Genomic DNA, 18,751 nt, shown 5'->3' with positions numbered 1-18,751 from the left:
TCAGCACTGAGTTGTCCACTAATGCTCAATTTGCGAGTATAGAACAAGATGCACTGATGCTGATACTGATGCACCCATGTTCGACGATTGCCGGTAAGTGTCTGTGCTAGGAAAACATGCTGAAAATTCGTTCAGTGTTGTGGTAATTCTTTAAACATTGGGCACAAACTACACAAGGGAAGTGTAGCCTCAAAATGGCCAAGCACGCGATTTAAATCCCTGATAATAAAGCAGGAAGCGGCATCTAAAACTCACAAGTCGCGACATTCCCGTCCAACCACATTAAAGGTTTCAGATTCCTCCGAATCTTCACAGAGCATCGTAACAATTTTATTGCATTACGTTGTCCATTATGGTTTGAGGAAACCACCGAGCGGGAGAATGGGGAAGAAAGAACCGGCATTCAATTCGGTCGCTTCAAGCGGAAAATGTCGTTCCATTTCTCACCTGTTGGTCCAGGCGGTCTCATATAATGGAAAAGCACCCCAGGTATTCACTCTTCCCAGAACAACCCGCGCACGTCACACGTTACTAATACTCAACTTTTCCTCGACAACGGACGAATGCAACCGCCGTAGATTCGTGTTTTCGGTCAGTTATTTCTGAGCGCGAAAAGGTTCGGAATATCAAAGGGAGGGCTATTATTGACTGATAACCAGGAACTTAACGCGCGCTGGATCGTACGGGAAATATCCACTCACCCTGCCTTTTACCTTTTTACTTCGTTAATCGAAATTCTGGAAAGGGAAATGAGGTTAATAAATTCCCAACCACCCCTCTCCCGAGGATTGTCAGTTTACGAATCGACTTGGCTGCTTCGTTTATGAGATGCCAGCCCACCACTTGAACCAAAAATAAACGTCGTATTGCTTTCATGAGAAGTATCTGATATCTGCCAACATTTTCTGACTCAAAGGCGTGGGGTTTATGCCTGGGAGTACCAGGGTTTTCGAAGACTACACGACTTTATCCGGAGACTTCCGAAGACGCCTGAAATTTTTACGAAGACCTTCCGAATAATTCTGAAGTTCTAAGAAATTGATTATCCCTTGTACGGACCTTCAAAAATCAGAGATTTCGGTGAAAGTATCGTCATTTACTCATTTTACATCAACTTTTCGTTTCTCGCATAAGTTTGAGTTTACATATTTTTGGAAAGTGTGTCAATTAAGGCTGTAACATCCTCGGAGACCCAGGGGCAGTTAGTCGGGTAGCAGGGATTGGGCGAAAGTTTTATTGTAAGAACGAGACGAGCCCCTGGGCAATTACTCTTACCGAAACAGTTCCAGAAGCGTTGGAATTCTCCGCTTTTGATTGGGCAGAAAAACAATATTTTTCTGCCCAATCAGCGAAGAGGGCCAGCCGGGCGACTCTGATGCCTTCTTACACGAAGTTGTTTTCCTCAGTTGCGTGGGCCTTTCAAGGGCAAGATTCGCGACGAGAGTTTTACAAAAAAAATTCAACGAAGTCGAGGAAATCGCAAACTTTAACATGGCCACAGGTAAACAAACACTCACCGAGAAATTTCACGGCGGACTTACCGAAGGTATCGTAGTATCGTAAGTTTTTATAGCTAATACGCGATTTCTCCAGTGGAGAAATGAACACACTTGAACAAGTGGTGACTATTGGACATGACTGCCCCTCCCATCCCTCCCTCCCCCCACCAAAATCCCCACCCCGGGGTAGTTGTTTACACCTTGAACGAGCCAATGGAAACGCACACATCTCTTTTTTATATCTTGTAGTTATCAATTTTATTTTAATTTTAATTAGTTTAGTTTATTTTTTTGATCCTAATAAAATAGACAGATCTGTGTGAGGTGGTACTACCTCAAGCAGTTTATACATTTAACTAGTAATAATCAAAGATCAGGGAGTGCGTTCGATGATCTCGATCCCAAGTTGGTGTTGATGTCATCCACCCCTGCAAAATCTGCAGGGGGTGCCAGATACGCGTCCCAAGATCCATTGCCCCATACAATCTCGACTCCAAACGCAATTAGGAGTGCGCTCTTTCTAAGTCGAACGCAATAAGGCGGACAGTTGTCAAAATTCTAAGTGACGATAATTTTAAAGTAAATCGAAAGTAATGCACTCTCAACTCTTTCGTTATTAAAGGAAAGTTCCATACGTGCGGTCACAATGAAAGACGTTTTTACTTGGTTTAAACAGTTTCTCGCGCGCTGGAATCCCAGAAGTTTTAACAATTCACTATTATAATACCATCTTGTTCTCTATTATTTGGATTTTCCTTTTAACTCTCCTGGGCCCGGTTGTTCCAAAGCCGATTAACGGTAATCCACGATTAAAAGTTAGCCGAGGTTTTCAGCTCGTTCGTTAAAATTGTTTTTAAACTCATGTTAAGCTAGTGGTAAAGAAAAGTCAACGGCAAAACTAAGGGGCAAAAATCTTTTTCAAAAATTTTTATTGTTGTGTAATTAAACTCGAACCAAAGTTCTTGTTAACCCAGGATTAGCTTAATCGGGCTTTGAACAACAGGGCCCAGATTCAGATAACAGCAATGACGAATTAACCTTGAACAATACCTTACTCGGATTATTCCATTCTTGGCAGCCACTAAAATGTAGTCCTCAATCTAGAACTAGTGGTTCCTGTTCTCATTTGCGTTTCTTGGAAACTGCAGTAGGTCAGAACGCACCCGAGATTAAAAAAACAAAACAAAACAATGTCCTTATAGTGCAACGAACTCAACCGGGGCCAACGAAAAAACCGACACTTTGAAATTTACAGAAATGTTCTCGTTTTTGATTGGTTTACAGACTACCAAAGCCAGACTCCTTTGTTGTAAACGTGACCTGTGATTGGCTGATCAATGTTGGGTGGCTCCGGTTGAGTTCGTTGCACTGTAAAACTTATGCACGACACCACGACCACCAGCATCATTATTCTTTTCAACGAGGAGGTCGCTTCTTTTCAAACTTAAAAACGTAAAAATTTAGGAACTAAAAAGATCTACTTCGGTTGGCATTACAGCTGAAGATTAACAGTTTTTTAGCAGTTTCTTTTGATCTACATTGGTTGGTAGTAAAGCTGAAGATAAACAGTTACAATGTATTTTCAGCAATTTCTTTTTCAGTTGAGGCCAAGATCGTTTATTTTAGGGAGAATTGCTCCTACTGGGACAGGAAAAAGGGTACTTTCTTTCAAAGCTGCAAGCAAATATATGGTTCTGCCATTCAGTGGTAAGCAGCTTAGGAATTGTACACCATGTCTAAACCATTAACACGAGCAAGGACAGATTTGGCAGCAACTTTCAGAGAAGGCGGTGAAAGAGGCTGAAAATTTGAAAGGCTTGCACATATTTTCTCCTTGTCCTCACTGTTAAGTTGCCATGACAGACAAACCAAGTATGCAGCAAGATTCTCTGATAATGCTAGTTCTTGGTTTTCCTTGATTGAAAGCATGTGCACAAGAGAGAAGATCCCAAGCTTTTGTACGGATTTCGAACCTGGCCATTTGAAATTCGCTCCATGGCTCGCCATCTCGCAGCCATGAATTTTCAACGCTGGAGCATCACTTGTTTTAAATGCCTCGTGCGTTGTGTCAAACTTTAAAGACAAGCCATTTTCAGTAGTTTCAGCAGCAAGCTCACCTCCCAGTTCTTTACGTCTACACATTATATGTTGAGACATTTTTTCAAAGCATGGTGAGGAATCACAACTTCTTGAATTTGTTACATCATCACCAAGAGTGCATTCCATCTGTGTCATGGTGCTTGTGCCCTCCTCACAGGGCACAACCTGGGAAGCCTGTTGATGCGATGTAGAACTTTGAGATTGCTCATTTCCAAGAAAACACTCGCCCTCACTTTGCAGTGTTTTGCAACTTAAGTCATTGTTTTCGTAACCATGGAGATAGTCACCATGGTTACAACCATCCAATTCACTATCAAGGGAACTTTTCTTTCCTGCTGCAAAAGCAAGATGCACCAATGGTACCATTGTCATCCATACAAACGAAGTTTCCTCCTCCCAACTAGAGATCTCTCTGGGAACGTGCTTCTCCAGGAACATGTCAATGAGTCTGTCTATAACAACACAAGTGTCTGCGTCCAGCTTGATCAGAGGAGCCGAAAGCATCCTGGCCAGGAATAGACAACAGTAGTACCTGACATACAGTGAAGAGACAAATCAATCCATCAGTGTTCTGCAAAAATGGTGAGCAACAAGATTTCACATTGATATGTTATTTGCTTCATGATTGATTTAAAGTAAAGTAAAGTAGAGTAGAGTAGAGTAGAGTAGAGTTGAGTTGAGTAGAGTAGAGTAGAGTAGAGTAGAGTAGAGTAGAGTAGAGTAGAGTAGAGTAGAGTAGAGTAGAGTAGAGTAGAGTAGAGTAGAGTAGAGTAGAGTAGAGTAGAGTAGAGTAGAGTAGAGTAGAGTAAAGTAAAGTAAAGTAAAGTAGATAAGAGTAGAGTAGAGTAGATAAGAGTAGAGTAGAGTAGAGTAGAGTAGATACGAGTAGAGTAGAGTAGAGTAGGGTAGAGTAGAGTAGAGTAGAGTAGAGTAGAGTAGAGTAGAGTTGAGTTGAGTTGAGTAGAGCAAAGTAAAGTAAAGTAGATAAGAGTAGAGTAGAGTAGAGTAGAGTAGAGTAGAGTAGAGTAGAGTAGAGTAGAGTAGAGTAGAGTAGAGTAGAGTAGAGTAGAGTAGAGTAGAGTAGAGTAGAGTAGAGAAAAGTAAAGTGACTTATTTAATGCCAATGATACAGGGAGTGCTTGCACTATCTCCCGAGCCACAGACTCACGGTAAAATGCTGACGACAGGGGAAAATTGGAGTACCTGGAGAAAAATCTCTTGGAGTGGATTAGAACCATCAACTAACTCAACCCACTAATGGCACCAAGTCTGGGAATCAAACCCAGGCCACATTGGTGGCAGACAAGTGCTCTCACCACTGTGCCATCCCTGCTCTGGGAGTCTGTTGTACACACACAATGATTATAAAGGCAATGAGATGGCAAATAAATAGTCCATTTCCGAATTGCTTTGAACCTCATTATGAAAGATAGGCATCATGCGGAGCTTTTCACATGAAAATTAGTTTTGTTTGCATATCAATGAAAACCAATTTTTCATGACAAAAACTTTGCACAAAGCCTCCCTTTCAAAACTAGATTCAAAGAAACTCATAAATGGACTATTGCCCTAAGTTATGTAGTAGTAGGGGTAGTGGATGGGCAATAATTCATGAATGTTTTATTTTATTTTATTTATTTATTATTAACAATCAAAAGTACAAATTAATAGTAGGACATACAGTTACACTGTACATGTACCAACTATTGAAATAGCAATTCACAACTTTGTGGAAAGGTGAGATTTGGCATTTTTTCGTGCAAGTGCAAGACTCTGAAGAACAGCCCCCCTGCAAAATTGTTGCATGTTTTTCAGTTGACAGTTCACTGACAGTCAGCCAACAATTTTCCACGTTCTTAGGTTTGCACAAGAAATCAAGATTTCAACACTGCTCTGCGAAAAAAATTAGATAGTCCGACCCATGAAATTTAATTTACTAAAATTAACAAGACATTTAATTTTTGGAAAACACCATCTAATTGCAAGCCCAAGAAAGTAAACTGCACCTGGCTTGTCACAAGCAATCTATTTAAATTTCTACCTTAAAGGTGTATTGCCTTCCTTGTCAAACAGAAGGTGTCTTGTGATGTCAATTGCTTTTGACAGTGCTCCACATTCGACCAGTGACCATGCGGATTTGACATTAAATGTGCAGTAAAACAGAGTGTTAGAAGCCACCTGGCTTGAGAACAGTGAATAGTCTGCAGGTTCTGAAAGACGTCTGTCTACCATGAAGAGTATCTTGTCAATCAATGCCGACATTTTGGACACTTCCTCTTGGGTGGTGGAATCACTCTCCACTAATCTAAAAGAAAATGTAGGTTAATTTGTTACTTTTTGTGATAAAACTAGCAAAATTTAAGGGAAGGGTTTCATGCTTCAGTGCATGAATCAATTTGAAAATACTTTTTTTCACCCTGGCCTACTGTGATGCAAGCTCATTTAATTAAATTATTTGTTTATAAACCATTCAGGATCAAGCTGATAGCAAAATACATGTACTTGATTTCACTACAAGACCAAATTCAAAACTCTAACTTTAACTGTAACCAGAACATGATGAATTCTCCTGTCGATACGACAGATGAGTAGGCAGACAAGTCATTTGCCGAGGTGGGTCCTCATGTGGGAATGAAGACCAATTCGTGATGCACACGAACGGCCACAGATGCTGCATGAGAATGAGGCCACAGAAGCGGGGTGTTGTTTCCTCCTCTCTTTCTTTGCCAGGATCGCAGCTGCTCTGTTGACTTCAAAGTGTTTTGTGCCTTGAGTGCACTGGTATGTCCAAAGAGCTCTGTCAAAGGTAGTTGCTTCCCAAGAGTTCACATCAATGTTGCAGCTCTTGAGGTTTGCCTTTAGGTTCGCCTTCAGTCTAAGATCAGACTTTGATCTTAGATATATTAAGTGAAAAATCATAGTCGGTACTATACTTGTTCAGACTTGTTCTATGAATGTGATTTTATTAGGCAACAAGTCAAAGAAGGGGTGGGGGGGCTTATTAGCGGAGATACTTATAAAGGAATACCATACCTTTTTTTGTGGGGGGCATGTTTTCTTGAAGGTGGGCCTATATGCAGAAGGGAGGGGCTTACACAATGTAATTGGGGAGGGGAGGGGGGGGGGGGCTTAGACACAGAATAAAATTTTTGTTTACAAGTTCAAAAGATAGGCCTATAACTGAGAGGGCTTATAAGCGGGAGGGCTTATCAGGAAGATTTTACAGTATTTTATTTTCAACTCACCCTCCACAGCATCCAATAGCTGTCTCATTTACGCCAACAATCATACTAGCTATGTCATGACTGTTGCTATTGTCAAGAGGCTTTGGATGAAGTAGGAGAGCATCTATTGTCAAGGGTAGGACACCCTTTGACAACACAAACTTTCGATCCTCAGGTGTCTCCGCAAAGTTCCACAAGAAGCTGAGACAACAAAGTTGAAGCACAAGTTGTCCTTGATTGAAGTGATGTCTCAGTTGATCTAAAATCAGGTTGTCATCTGCCATATTACCATGGCTGTTGATCAAAATCATACACATGAAAACCATCAGTGGCCTATGCTCCAAAAAGGTCAGTAAAAATTCCAAAAAATCTCTTGCTTTTTAGCTATAAATGGTGGCCTTAAAAAGAGCAGAAGGTTTGCCTAAGGGTATGAGGACAACATTCACTTGAATTCCGCTTCTCCAAACTGCAAGCCGAAGAAGCTCCAACCTCATTCACAAATTATACTAATTTACACAACACGACATTTAAATGATTCAATGTGTCAAAGCTGTCAAAAATTACCTATCTTACCAATCAGAAAAGGATACCAGAACCTGGTATCATGGAACAGCAGCATCAAAAGAATCTGCACAGGCTCCCTCCCTTTCCCTTTCTTTCTCGTGTCCAGACTACGCTCGGCTTGCGGATTCAGTTTTTCTTTATCCTATGCCCCACTTGGGAGCATGTTCACAGGCTACTTTGGTGTGGGATGTAGAGTCAACTCCCTTTATTGCGGACACCCTCAGGACCGCGAGTTAATGTCCTTAATAGCGAGAGGCTGTAACAGTGGGAATTTATTTCAGTCAAATGTCTCTAATTTATTTTTGCCGGGGATTTAGCTGCTGTCCATATTATCAGGGTGTCCATAGCAGCGAGGTGTCCGCAAGGCAAGAGTTGACTGTACACAGAATGCACCCTGGAGTAATTGAATGAATAATATTGGTCTATGAGAATGATTTATTATTCAGTACATGTAAGTAACACAGGCATACTCAGAAAAAATCTGCGTGCTCCTATCAGGAGTCGAAGACCTTCTGATTACTAGTTCGGATGCTCTACCACTGAGCTACAGGAGACTTGTGGGAGCTAAGGCCATTAATTTTACTAGGTTCATGGGACAAACATCCTGCATACTGCTAGGATTGGAATGTCATGTGTGACATATACGCAATGGAATTGGTTTAGTCTGTCAAGGCCCTTTGAGGATTTATCTACACCAGCTTAATTTACAAAACAAGAACTCACGCAACATCTCCAGGACGTTCAATCGAGTAAAGCTGCCGTGAAAATTTGAACACCTCTAGGAATGCGTCAAACCCTCCTTCCTGTACAAAATAGTGCCTTTGAGCAACGGATCTCCGACATTTCCATGGGAAGAAAAATGATGCGAGTCCCTCTACTGCGTACACTAAACGATCGTAGAACCTCCACAGCACGCCAGAATGGTCCTCTATACTGGGCAGCTCTCTCTGTAGATTTTCCACGATCTCGTGAGCAGCCACCTTTAGCACATCGAGTAGTTCACTAATTCCAGGAATATCCGCCACAGCGAGAAACTGAAGGTGAAAACAGTCGCCTGCTCGAAAGTACAACCTGCTTAGCTGCATGCTATCGTCTGCTAACGGCTGTCCCTGGTAAAAGAGTTTCTGATCGCAAACAGGCGCTTGAATAGCATCTTGTAACGCGTACTTCACATCTCTGATGCTTTTGGTATCGAAGTCAGAGAGGGTTAATCTCGTTCGGCCAGTTTCTCTTTCGTTTTCACAGCTATAATAAACGTAGAATTCCATGTCGATTTGTGCATAGGCTTAATCGATTCCAGGATTGTTCATTGTAGTACTTTACCAAACCTTACAGAGGGACAGACAGTTCCGCCATGTTGACAAATACACACTTCCCACTACACTTTGCACACTGCAGTACACAACCTGCCTCATCCCCAGGGCATCTGGGGCGAGCTTGTTTCTGTTTCGTATTAAAAAACTAAAATCGTTTCATAATTTACATATTCCCAAAATAAAATAGCAAAAATAAAAATAAAAAAAGCCTGGTGAAGCCCCTTAAAGGTGATAAAAATTACTACTAAAACGTTGGCAACACGAACCATTTGTATATGTCACGCAAACACATTACGCTACATCACGCAAACTTCAGGTGGCGTCACGCTAATGGGTAACACAGCACAGTAACATGTCAAGAAGTTTTTAAAAGCTGTTCTTGTTTCAATCCCTGCACTTTTCCAAGATCACTTTTGCGTGTGTTAATATATTCATAATTTAAGACTTCAATCTAGTTCTTACCCGTAGCCTGGGATCAAAGTTCACTTTCTCGTGGCTAGGAACGCCGGGAAGTGTTTTCACGGAGGAAGATGGCGCTTCGAGTAGCTTGCTTTGTCCTTCATGTGTAATCAGGCGATATTTTCTCCTACTTTTTTATGTCCACGGACGTTGATCAAGTAGGAACATGTTTTCAACGGAAATGTGTGGGGTGAACATTCTTCAAGATATAAAAAAATTTCCGTGCTGAACTCATACTATCCATAGCTAGCCGGCTGAAAACAAGGCGGAAAAAATCTGGGAAGTCGTGTGGAGATGGATCTCTGTGTTATTTTGACGTGCTTGGATTCAGGTAAAACTGATCGCATCAAAATTACTGTAAAGGAATGGAACAGTCTGTGTGTTAAAGAACTAAAGGATATTTTACAGGACGAGATTCAGGTCCCCTCCAGTGATCAAATGCTGTTTTATCAAGGGAGAGCGCTCAATGACGATTTATTTCCACTCAAAAAACTCTATCTACGTCAAGGCGACGATCTTTCAGTGAAGTGCACTGCGCAAGGTAATCTTTCAGATATGAAAAGTCTTCTGCAAGAGATCAAGCACTTTTCGGACGCAATAACGTGCCAGGATCAAATCGAATTATTGACGGTTTGTTTGAAGAAGGATAACTATCTGCCGTATGATTATATAGTCCGGGCTTTGGAAAATCTGTCTTTCTCCTTCTTTATTCCGTGGAAAAATGCTCAATCAGTGGTACACCGTCATTACTTTGTGCAAGAAGGTGGTTTTGATGCGTTTATGGAGGTATTGAAGTTTGCTGGTAAGAGGTACAGAATAGAAGACAAACCAAATTCAAGGTATTAAGCTAGATACATGTAAATTTGTAAAGCCCCCCTTCCCGGGCCCCCTCCCTTTCCCAGTCAGCCCAGGGGGAGGGGGAGTGTATTCCCATATAACAGCTATATGGGTATGTACCGCTATGAAGGGTATGGTTTTCAAGCAGTTAACTTTGGGATAGGGTATAGAAATCAGAGAGTATTGGTATCATTTTCCAGCAAACTGATCAATAATTATTGCTTGGAGAATTTACTCTAGACTAGGGGCGCTTTCCATTTGTCAGGACTTTCCAGCCAGACCGGTGAGTTTGTAAACGGCATGTACCAATTTGAAGGATAAAATTTTGTCCTAGTCCTTCGAATTTCTTTAAAAATAGCACGCATTATTTTCAGAGTGATTATATTTAAAATTTTGCAGCACCATTCCTTCAAAATGACACATTTGATTTACAGGCTGGACGGTGTGGCCAGTGGAAAGCACTCTAGGTTTCCCGGGAATTGACACTAAAAAACTTGTTTTAGTTATTGTTGTACACAGAAGATTTTTTTTTGGCTGGAATGTGATAGTGACTGAGTTTCTGGAAAAAAGCAAGTGTGGGATAGGGTAGTGATTTTTGGTCTTTAGTCCAGTATAGGGTTGCAAAATACAACTGAGCTTGGTCTGGTTTGGTGAAAGGGTTTCAGAGTCTTAGCGGCACACCGCCACAGGCCAATTCCAGACATGATTTACAATTTCCTTTTCACCATAAGGTTTGGTTGTTAGGCCTGACATTCCAATAGATTTCACGCAAGAAGAGAGAATTTCTTGAGAAAAAAAAAGATCATTAGATGGTGAAGAAAGCACATATTATAATTTAAAATGAAAGGACATGCCCCTTCTTGTTGCCATAGCTACAAATATTTTTCTATTTTCAGCTTCCCCTAATTCTTTCTCCCTCCTCTCCCTCCCCCCCTCTGTTAAAGCTATCTCCCCTTTCTTTCCTAGTTCCTCCAATATTTTTCCTATTAGGGGCTTTAATTAAGCCCTTGTCAAACGGCACATGATAGTCAATGATAGTTGATGATAGTTAAAACTCACGCCCTCATTTGACCACCAACTATCATGCACTATCATCGACTATCATTCTCTTTAAGCGTGTTCAAATTCTTCATTATATAGTTGATGATAGTTTTTCCTCATTCAACCACGCACATGATAGTCGATGATAGTTTTTCGGTCACCCGTTTTCTCCACAAGTGCTCTCTAGATTCATTTTCCATTTAGTTCTTCTAACAACTGAAGGAAAACCAAGCAGGTTCCTGCTCACTTTCGCTGCAAAAAGTTCATCCATACAAAGTTTTGTTTGTGATGTTTAGACTCGGCAGGTGCCTGACACTAGAAACTCACAGCAAACTCTGGTCGGCTATCACGAGTTTCTTTGAGCCGTTTGACCACCTGCTTGATAGCTGATAATAGTAAACCTGCCAACTCTCACGCATTATGCGTGAGTCATACGCCTGTGGACTAAAGACATCGATCTCACGCATCAAGGACAATTTCTCACGCCTGACTCACAAATCCGGACGAGAAGTCTTCGGATAATCGTCGGAAATCTTCGGAAGTGGCTTAGACGTTTTCGGAAAACCCGGTCACAATGAGACAAAAATCTCACGCGTTTGACTCAGAAAAAGTTGGCAGGTATGTAATAGTTGATGATGGTTTGACTATCATTAACTATCATTGACTGCCATGCGCCATTTGACCAGGGCTTTATTTTGAGGTTTGGTACTGCACTAACTTAACTTAATTCTTATGGGTGTACTGTATCTCTAATAATGTAAACTTAGATCGCATTTATGGACAAAATTAATGTCCATGACTTGTATATTTTCACACAAGATGAACAACATTTGTTTATAATTACATGCTTTACATTTTTCTAGAAAATTATCTGGAAAATATAAAGCAAATGAATCCGAAACACTGACAGAGATACTCAAGGAGCTAAACAATGAACAGATGATTCTACAGATGCATTGTTTGAGCCTGCTGTGGAATTTCTCAGAGACTTTCCATGATCGAAGGCTGGTGCTACAAAAGGGAGGGCTGCAGTTAGTCCTCAAGGCTTTGATGTTAGACCCAAATGAGTACACACTTGGCTTACACAATGGGGATGAATACTATGAAGTCGCTGGCATTAATGAAACAGCTGTTGGATGCCTTGTTCAGTAAGCTAACTAACACCTTTTACTGATTGGGATTACATTTTTACTCACAATCCTCACACTCAGCAAAATTAATTTCCTAAATGACAGACCGTTGCAATAATTATCTACATACAACTTAAGAAACCAAGAAAAGATGACAAGAAGCAAAATTCAGGCTTGCAGGGGATTTAAACCCATAACCCTGAGCAACATTTGGCTTTTGCTTAGACGAAAGCAAAATGCAATCTTTCTATATTTAGTATTTGACAGGAAAATGTCAAGCTTACAAGTCTGAAAAATTTGTGAGACTGCCTTGTATTTTTAGAGAAGCTCCAACAAGCCTTACCAAAACAATGGTCCTTACATGGAATCTTCCCTGTCTTTTCAGTTACTCTTCTTCAAAGTCGATATTATGGTCAATATATGATTATGAAATTTTATCATTCTGTTGCCCAGAACTGTTATCCCATTCAATCTGTCATTCTGAAAGGAAATAAATGTAACTTGTGTGGTTTCTTAATTTAATGGAGTTTTCATAATTATTATGAAAACTCCACGGGTAAATCTCATGCGCCCTCTCCTCACAAATTCCCATAGCAGCCAAGAACAATGAGAGGTGGCTGCATTCATGGACTACAGTCAACTCTCTCATAGTGACCATTTCTCATAAGCGACCACCTCCCGTAAGCGACCACTTCCTAAACAACCGTTTTGGTTCTCAGTTAAATACTGTTTCAAGAGCACTCTCGTAAGCGACCACCACTCAAATTTCTTAAGGGACCGCAACCACTTTTAAGGCCAGAAATTTGGGATATTCTTTTGTTTTTTGTTTCCGGTAAACGACCACTCAACATAATCACGTATGATCGTTAGTAAATAATTTCTTTGAACTAACAAAAGTTCAATTTTTAATGACGCTACCCCGGACTGCTGACAGATAATAACAGTGGTCTGTTCCAAAATGTTATACAAAGTTTCATCATAAGAATGAATAGATTGTCCAGGCACTATTCAACTTGAAATATGCCAGTGGTTTCAATCTTTTCCTTAATAGAAATGTTATTGTCTCCATAGAAAATGTAACTATTTGCCTAATTTTAGCTGATAGGGTAATATTTTTATGTAATTTTAATGACATAAAATAAGCCTAATACTAGATTGATTGATTAATCAGTCTAGTATTAGGCTCATTTTGTTGATCTTTTCCGTAAGCGACCACCTCCTGTAAGCAACCACTTTGTCGTACCCCAAGGGTAGCCGCTTACGAAAGAGTTGACTGTATTTTATTCGGCCCCTAACTTCTACCAGTGTGTTTGAGAAAATACAGTATGATAAACAAGGATAACTTAGACACTGATTACTATTGGCATGGGGCTTAAAGAGTTCAAGCCTTTAGGCTCAATTTGCAAAACTTAAGGGCATTCAATTGCAAAATGAGCATACATGTACCTTCATTGAATTATAGAGTTATTTTCTAGTTGACACACCGGATTTAATCTCTTTTATTATCTTTTTATTATTATAAGTCTCTTAATCAGGACTTCATGGATTATTCTTTCCCAAGCCCTCTTTTAAGAGTGAAGTAAAGGAAAGGAAAGCAAAGCAAAGCAAAGCACAGCAAAAGTTTATTGAACTTCCCACTCTAAGGGTTTTTCAGACCCAACGTACACAAGCATATAAATAATTCATAAGTTTAAAATATCTATAAAATATCTAAGTGTTAATATCATAATAAAATATAAAAACGTCAATAGTTAACTCTCCTAGCTGACAAGAGAAGTGCTTTTTATCCTGCAGATATGCAGAGTTTCCCGATTGTCAAGAAGTTATTGCCAGGAATCCTGAAACTGTTGGTAAACTCATGTTGATGGTGGCCAACCAGTTCCAAACAGACGGACCATACAGTCACACAACATACAATAAATACTCAGCCCAGATTGCTGCAAACACTTTGTTCTGCTGTGCATGCAGTGTACAAACTCCAAAGGTGCTGGTTGAGTCTGGTATGCACAAGAGAATGATTAACCTTATGAACCTGTGGCCAGTCGGTGACTTGGCACTCAGGTGAGTCGGTTAATATTTCTTATTTCTTGTAAATGTGTTGTTAGTAATTCGTCTTAAAGACGCCATTATTATTATTATTATTATTATTATTATTATTATTATTATTATTATTGAGTTATTCAGTGGTATTAAAAGGGAAGTATCATGCAAATTTGATGTCATTTCACAACCCCAAAATGTTTGTCTGTCAACAGAAACAAAAAAAAAAATTGTCTAGTTTTGTTATAAATTATTATCCCAGTGCAAAAAAATGGGATTAGTTCCTCCGGCCAGAGACAAGAGCTGGTCGGAAAGGATTGAAACTTGGAAAATGTCCTGGGTTAACATTTTTCAGGTTGTTGCACGTTTGTTTCCAAAATTTGCTACAACAGATCACAATAATTTATTTGTTCCTTTCAGGAATGGAGTTGATTTGTTTCCTCTCCTTGTTTTAGTATAATTTTATTATTATTATTTTGTAGCTAAGTGAAGGTCTTATTTCACCATTTTTAGTAAAAGAGCTTTTAAAAGAACTTCATGACACTTCCCCGTTAATTTTAAAAAGGAGGTTTAGGTGACATGACCAGTGGTTAGGGCCCTAGACTTTTCCCCAAACAGGGCTGTCAACTCTCCCGGATAATCCGGGAGTCTCCAGATTTTGAACCGTATCTCCCGGTCTCCAGATTTAAGTCTGTAATCTCCAGATTTTGAGCCGTATATTCTGGTCTCCATATTTATGTCTGTAATCTCCTGGAAAATTGACGAAGTTTGCTATTTGTCGTAGACTCGACTTTCTAACAAGAAAATTTGAAATGTTTATATAGTGTTGTTTCTGTTACTGTTTCATGTAGGCCCCCCCCCCCCCCTCTCACTGAACCCCCATGAATATGGCCTTGATGCGAAGCTTTGTAAGGGGCTTTGTTATTGCTGGTCGGGGAAGTCATATTCTCCATATTTGAAGACGTGTGAGGTTGACAGCCCTGCCAAGGTTCAAGTCAGGTTCATGGCCTCTCTGAGCACTTTGAATTTTTTCACTGACAGTAGTCTGTGTTCAAATCCCAGGCCACACCATATCAGGTCAGCCTTGCACAAACTGTCATTTTTAAAGTGTTTGTGCTCCATTTGTAACTTACATTACTTCCTTTATTTAGTGTCTACAGTTACATGTAGCATAATGCAGGGTGCTATATACTTTGACAGTTTAATAATGAATTGAAAGTACCAAAAGGACGTACATGTAAAAGCAGCAATTTTTCTAACAATCTTAATGAAGAGAACAAGACTTCTAATTTTGCACTATATATTGTTCATCAATGTAATTCCATCCTTAAACTGACGATGGCACAGGAGTTGCCAAAACATGTCTTTCAAATTTAAAAGTCTTGTTCTCTTCATTAAGGTTGAATTCAAAGTGATTTACTTTGATGTGTTTTGTTTCCTACTGTCCTCTCTCACTCTCTGTCTTGTGAAATGGGCTTAAAAAGGGAAGAAAGAGTTTTGTTCCCTGCAAACAGTGGATTAGAGCCATTTGACCCAATCATCAGTTGAAGAACAGCAGTAGATGGTGAAAACATCAAATATATCAAAAAAAAAAAAAAAAAAAATACTGGGGGCTTATAACCAGGGCACCAGTAACAGAAGTATTGTGTGCAGTTCCAGAAAAAATCCAAACTTACCCCTTGGAAGGTCATCAGAGATTCCTAGGGGGAGGGGGGTCTTAAAAGTCATAATTTTAGAAGTAAAGTATGAAACTAAACTGGAATTTCCTGGGGGGATTGTGGAGGGGGGATACAAAAAAAAAACCTTCCATGGGGGTAGTATGGAATTTTCTGGAACTCCACATTTTGAGGTCATTTTTTTGGGTATTTGTGACGGCCCTTGTAATGAATTTTGCAGGAGATTTGAATAATCGCATAAATCAATTGAATTTTCATCTTCTTTTGCCATAGTTACTACTGTACTCTGTTTCTGGCCAGAACAAGAGCATCACCTCTGGTTTGGATGGACCCTCACACAGCAGATTGCATTGATAAGATCATTGCCTCTTTCTTGGCCAAGAACAAACCCAATGATATTTCGACTTGGGAAGAAAACCACAATTATGTGTGGGTCAGTATGATTCCATTTGTTAGCCTGGCATTTTCAGGCCAGCAAGCCAAGGAAACAGATGTCTCTTCAGTGCGAAGCGATTGCAACAAGCATGAAGAACTTGAAAATTCTGCGATTTGTGAATGCTTAAGGATGTCTGAGAGTTGTCAAGCCATTGTGCTGGCAAGTCAGGATGAAGCGGATGGCCCAAGTCTGCTTACTGCAGAGGAGGATGTCATCATAGCAAAGAATGATAATATTATCAAGGGCAACCATGAATCCTTTAAGACAACTGTTGACATCAAGAATCAAATACAAGGATCTGGAAATTCAAATTCATCTTGTGTTGACATACCAAGTGCTCAACTGTATAGTGTAGCAGAAGACAGAACAGGAGTAATGCTTGGGTCAATACAAACTCAAAAGCTTGGGTTACTTACACTGCTACACATGTTGAACTCAAGTGGAAATCGGCAGCTTGTTGAAGATGAACATTTGCTGCCATATCTTGACTGTTTGTGCTGGCACATTAGTCCTGATGATGGTAGACTGTTAAAAGCAGAGTTGAGAAAATACTGGTCTCCAAAACCAGCTACTCTTGCAGCAATTTGCAAGACAAGCTTAGCTTTTGCCTGTGGCTTTGAAGCAGTTCTGAAAATGTGATCACCTTCAGCATATTAACTCTGTTTTCAAGGGGTTGTGATCTCACAATTTTTATTTTTATTTTCTAGACTCAACAAAAATTTCTTCTTGACTATCACTGCATTTTAGTTAATTATGGATTGGTGATTTCAAATAGTCAAATAACGTGCCCAGTCATTAAACAGGAAGTTCCGGTATAAAAGGGGCCCAGCCTGGCCATTCTTACCTTTAGCTGACAATCAAGCGTCAGAGCGTAAACAACTGACAAACAACATGTGGCTTTTTCTACGGCCCTTACCGATAAAATTGACTTAGGTAGTTTTCAGAATAAAAAATAAGTTGAAGTTGTTATCTTATTTTGCTGTGGTGATATTATGAAGGTTTGAGGCATATTTTTTTTGAGAAGACGCTCAAGTCAGCAACTTGTCACAAGTGAATGGCGTCTACATTTGCATTTCACACCCTCAAAGGTGTGATATGAAGGAGGGGCTTGCCCTTTTATAGCGGAACTTCTTTTTTAAGGGAGTTTATTGTAAATCAGCTTCTGGGTGGGGAAACCTACGACTGTTGTAGTTAGGTTTTTAATTCAAAATAAGCAATCTAACCAAGAAAAGTACAGTTAAAAATTAGGTTGTATTGGGGTCAGGTTAGATTTGGGAGTCTACCAAGATGGTCACTTAATGCTCAGTTTGTGTTATGAAGAGTCTCTTGTTTTTCTCTGGGATAGTAGAATGAGCAAAACACACACGAGCAGGCGAAAATAACTTTACACTGCATCTCCTCATGCTTACGTGCAATCATCTAACAAAAATAAGAGAATACTCGTAGGCTGTGCCTCTGTAGTACAGATAATGTTGTGCTACATAGTGGCAATGTGCATTTAGCAATGTGTAGATTTGGTTGTATAAATGCAGTTTTAATACTTAATTACTAATAAGACTTAACCTTAAATCCAGACAAGTGATTACTGTATTATAAAATTAAAACTTGATTATTTACTGATTTTAACAAGTACTGGTAAATTTTTTTTGGAATTTTAATATAAACTGCGAACCTGAATTGTTAATGTTTAATTTATTTCAAAGTTGACCTCAAATTGGAAGAGCTACGTAGTGTAATTACTGCTGCATTATAAAAATAAAGAGCTTGACTATTTTACAAATCTTACAACGACTTTCAGTGTTGTATTCATAGCCGGGAATTACCCGTTCCGAAGGTCATTAAGGGATTAGGTCCTAGTTGACACATTGTTTAAAATGCATCATATGAAATAATGAACCCTATTACCAGAAAGATCATATAAAAATTAGTACGTTTGGCAAATTCGGTTATGTTTCATTGCGCAGTAACCAGGCTGTGACCTGTCAGAAGTCACCCAAATTTCATCCAAATGTCTCTAATTCTGAGATGGCGTCCCCGATTTCCGATTTTTGAAAGCCTTCTACATGGTTGCCATCAAAGACAGAACCTCAAACTTGGTAAACTGACTAATTTTAATGTGATCTTTCTTGTGCTTCTGATACTCTTCGCTTTGTTTTATTTTGTGTTTGCTCAAAGTATATCTCCGAGATTTTTGTTGCGTTTCTGTCACAGAAAAGAAAATTCTGTTCAACAGCTTTTCTGCGATTGATTGGTCACACCCTAGAATTCCATCCTTAAGCTCAAATAAAGTGATTCCAGGAGTCCACGCTCCTGGTGATTTATTTATTTATTGTTTTATTTTTATTTTTCTTTCTTTCTTTCTTTCCTTTTTTTAAGGGGGGTGGGCGAGATCTACCGCAGATGTCCAACCTATGTGTATAGACTGTATA

At 39.6% G+C, this 18,751-nt stretch overlaps 2 protein-coding genes across 2 annotated transcripts; one reads left to right on the top strand and one right to left on the bottom strand.

Moving 5' to 3' along the window:
• Positions 1-1,747: 1,747 nt before the first annotated feature.
• Positions 1,748-9,018, bottom strand: LOC146458321 (uncharacterized). Its single transcript, XM_085090590.1, has 4 exons — positions 8,111-9,018; positions 6,845-7,117; positions 5,641-5,904; positions 1,748-4,131 (listed from the first exon to the last, which is right to left on the bottom strand). The coding sequence occupies exons 1-4, from the start codon at positions 8,653-8,655 to the stop codon at positions 3,216-3,218; spliced, it is 1,998 nt and encodes a 665-aa protein (XP_084946716.1). The 5' UTR covers positions 8,656-9,018; the 3' UTR covers positions 1,748-3,215.
• A 316-nt stretch (positions 9,019-9,334) lies between these two features.
• Positions 9,335-18,422, top strand: LOC146458320 (uncharacterized). The gene is made up of 4 exons (XM_085090592.1): positions 9,335-10,001; positions 11,904-12,188; positions 13,965-14,231; positions 16,160-18,422. The coding sequence occupies exons 1-4, from the start codon at positions 9,457-9,459 to the stop codon at positions 16,959-16,961; spliced, it is 1,899 nt and encodes a 632-aa protein (XP_084946718.1). The 5' UTR covers positions 9,335-9,456; the 3' UTR covers positions 16,962-18,422.
• Positions 18,423-18,751: the final 329 nt, after the last annotated feature.

Source organism: Pavona decussata, unplaced genomic scaffold, assembly GCF_977016875.1.
Source record: "Pavona decussata unplaced genomic scaffold, jaPavDecu1.1 SCAFFOLD_233, whole genome shotgun sequence".
NCBI lineage: Eukaryota > Metazoa > Cnidaria > Anthozoa > Scleractinia > Agariciidae > Pavona > Pavona decussata.
Note: the sequence above shows the minus strand (reverse complement) of the source record. Positions and strands in the feature narration are given on the sequence as shown.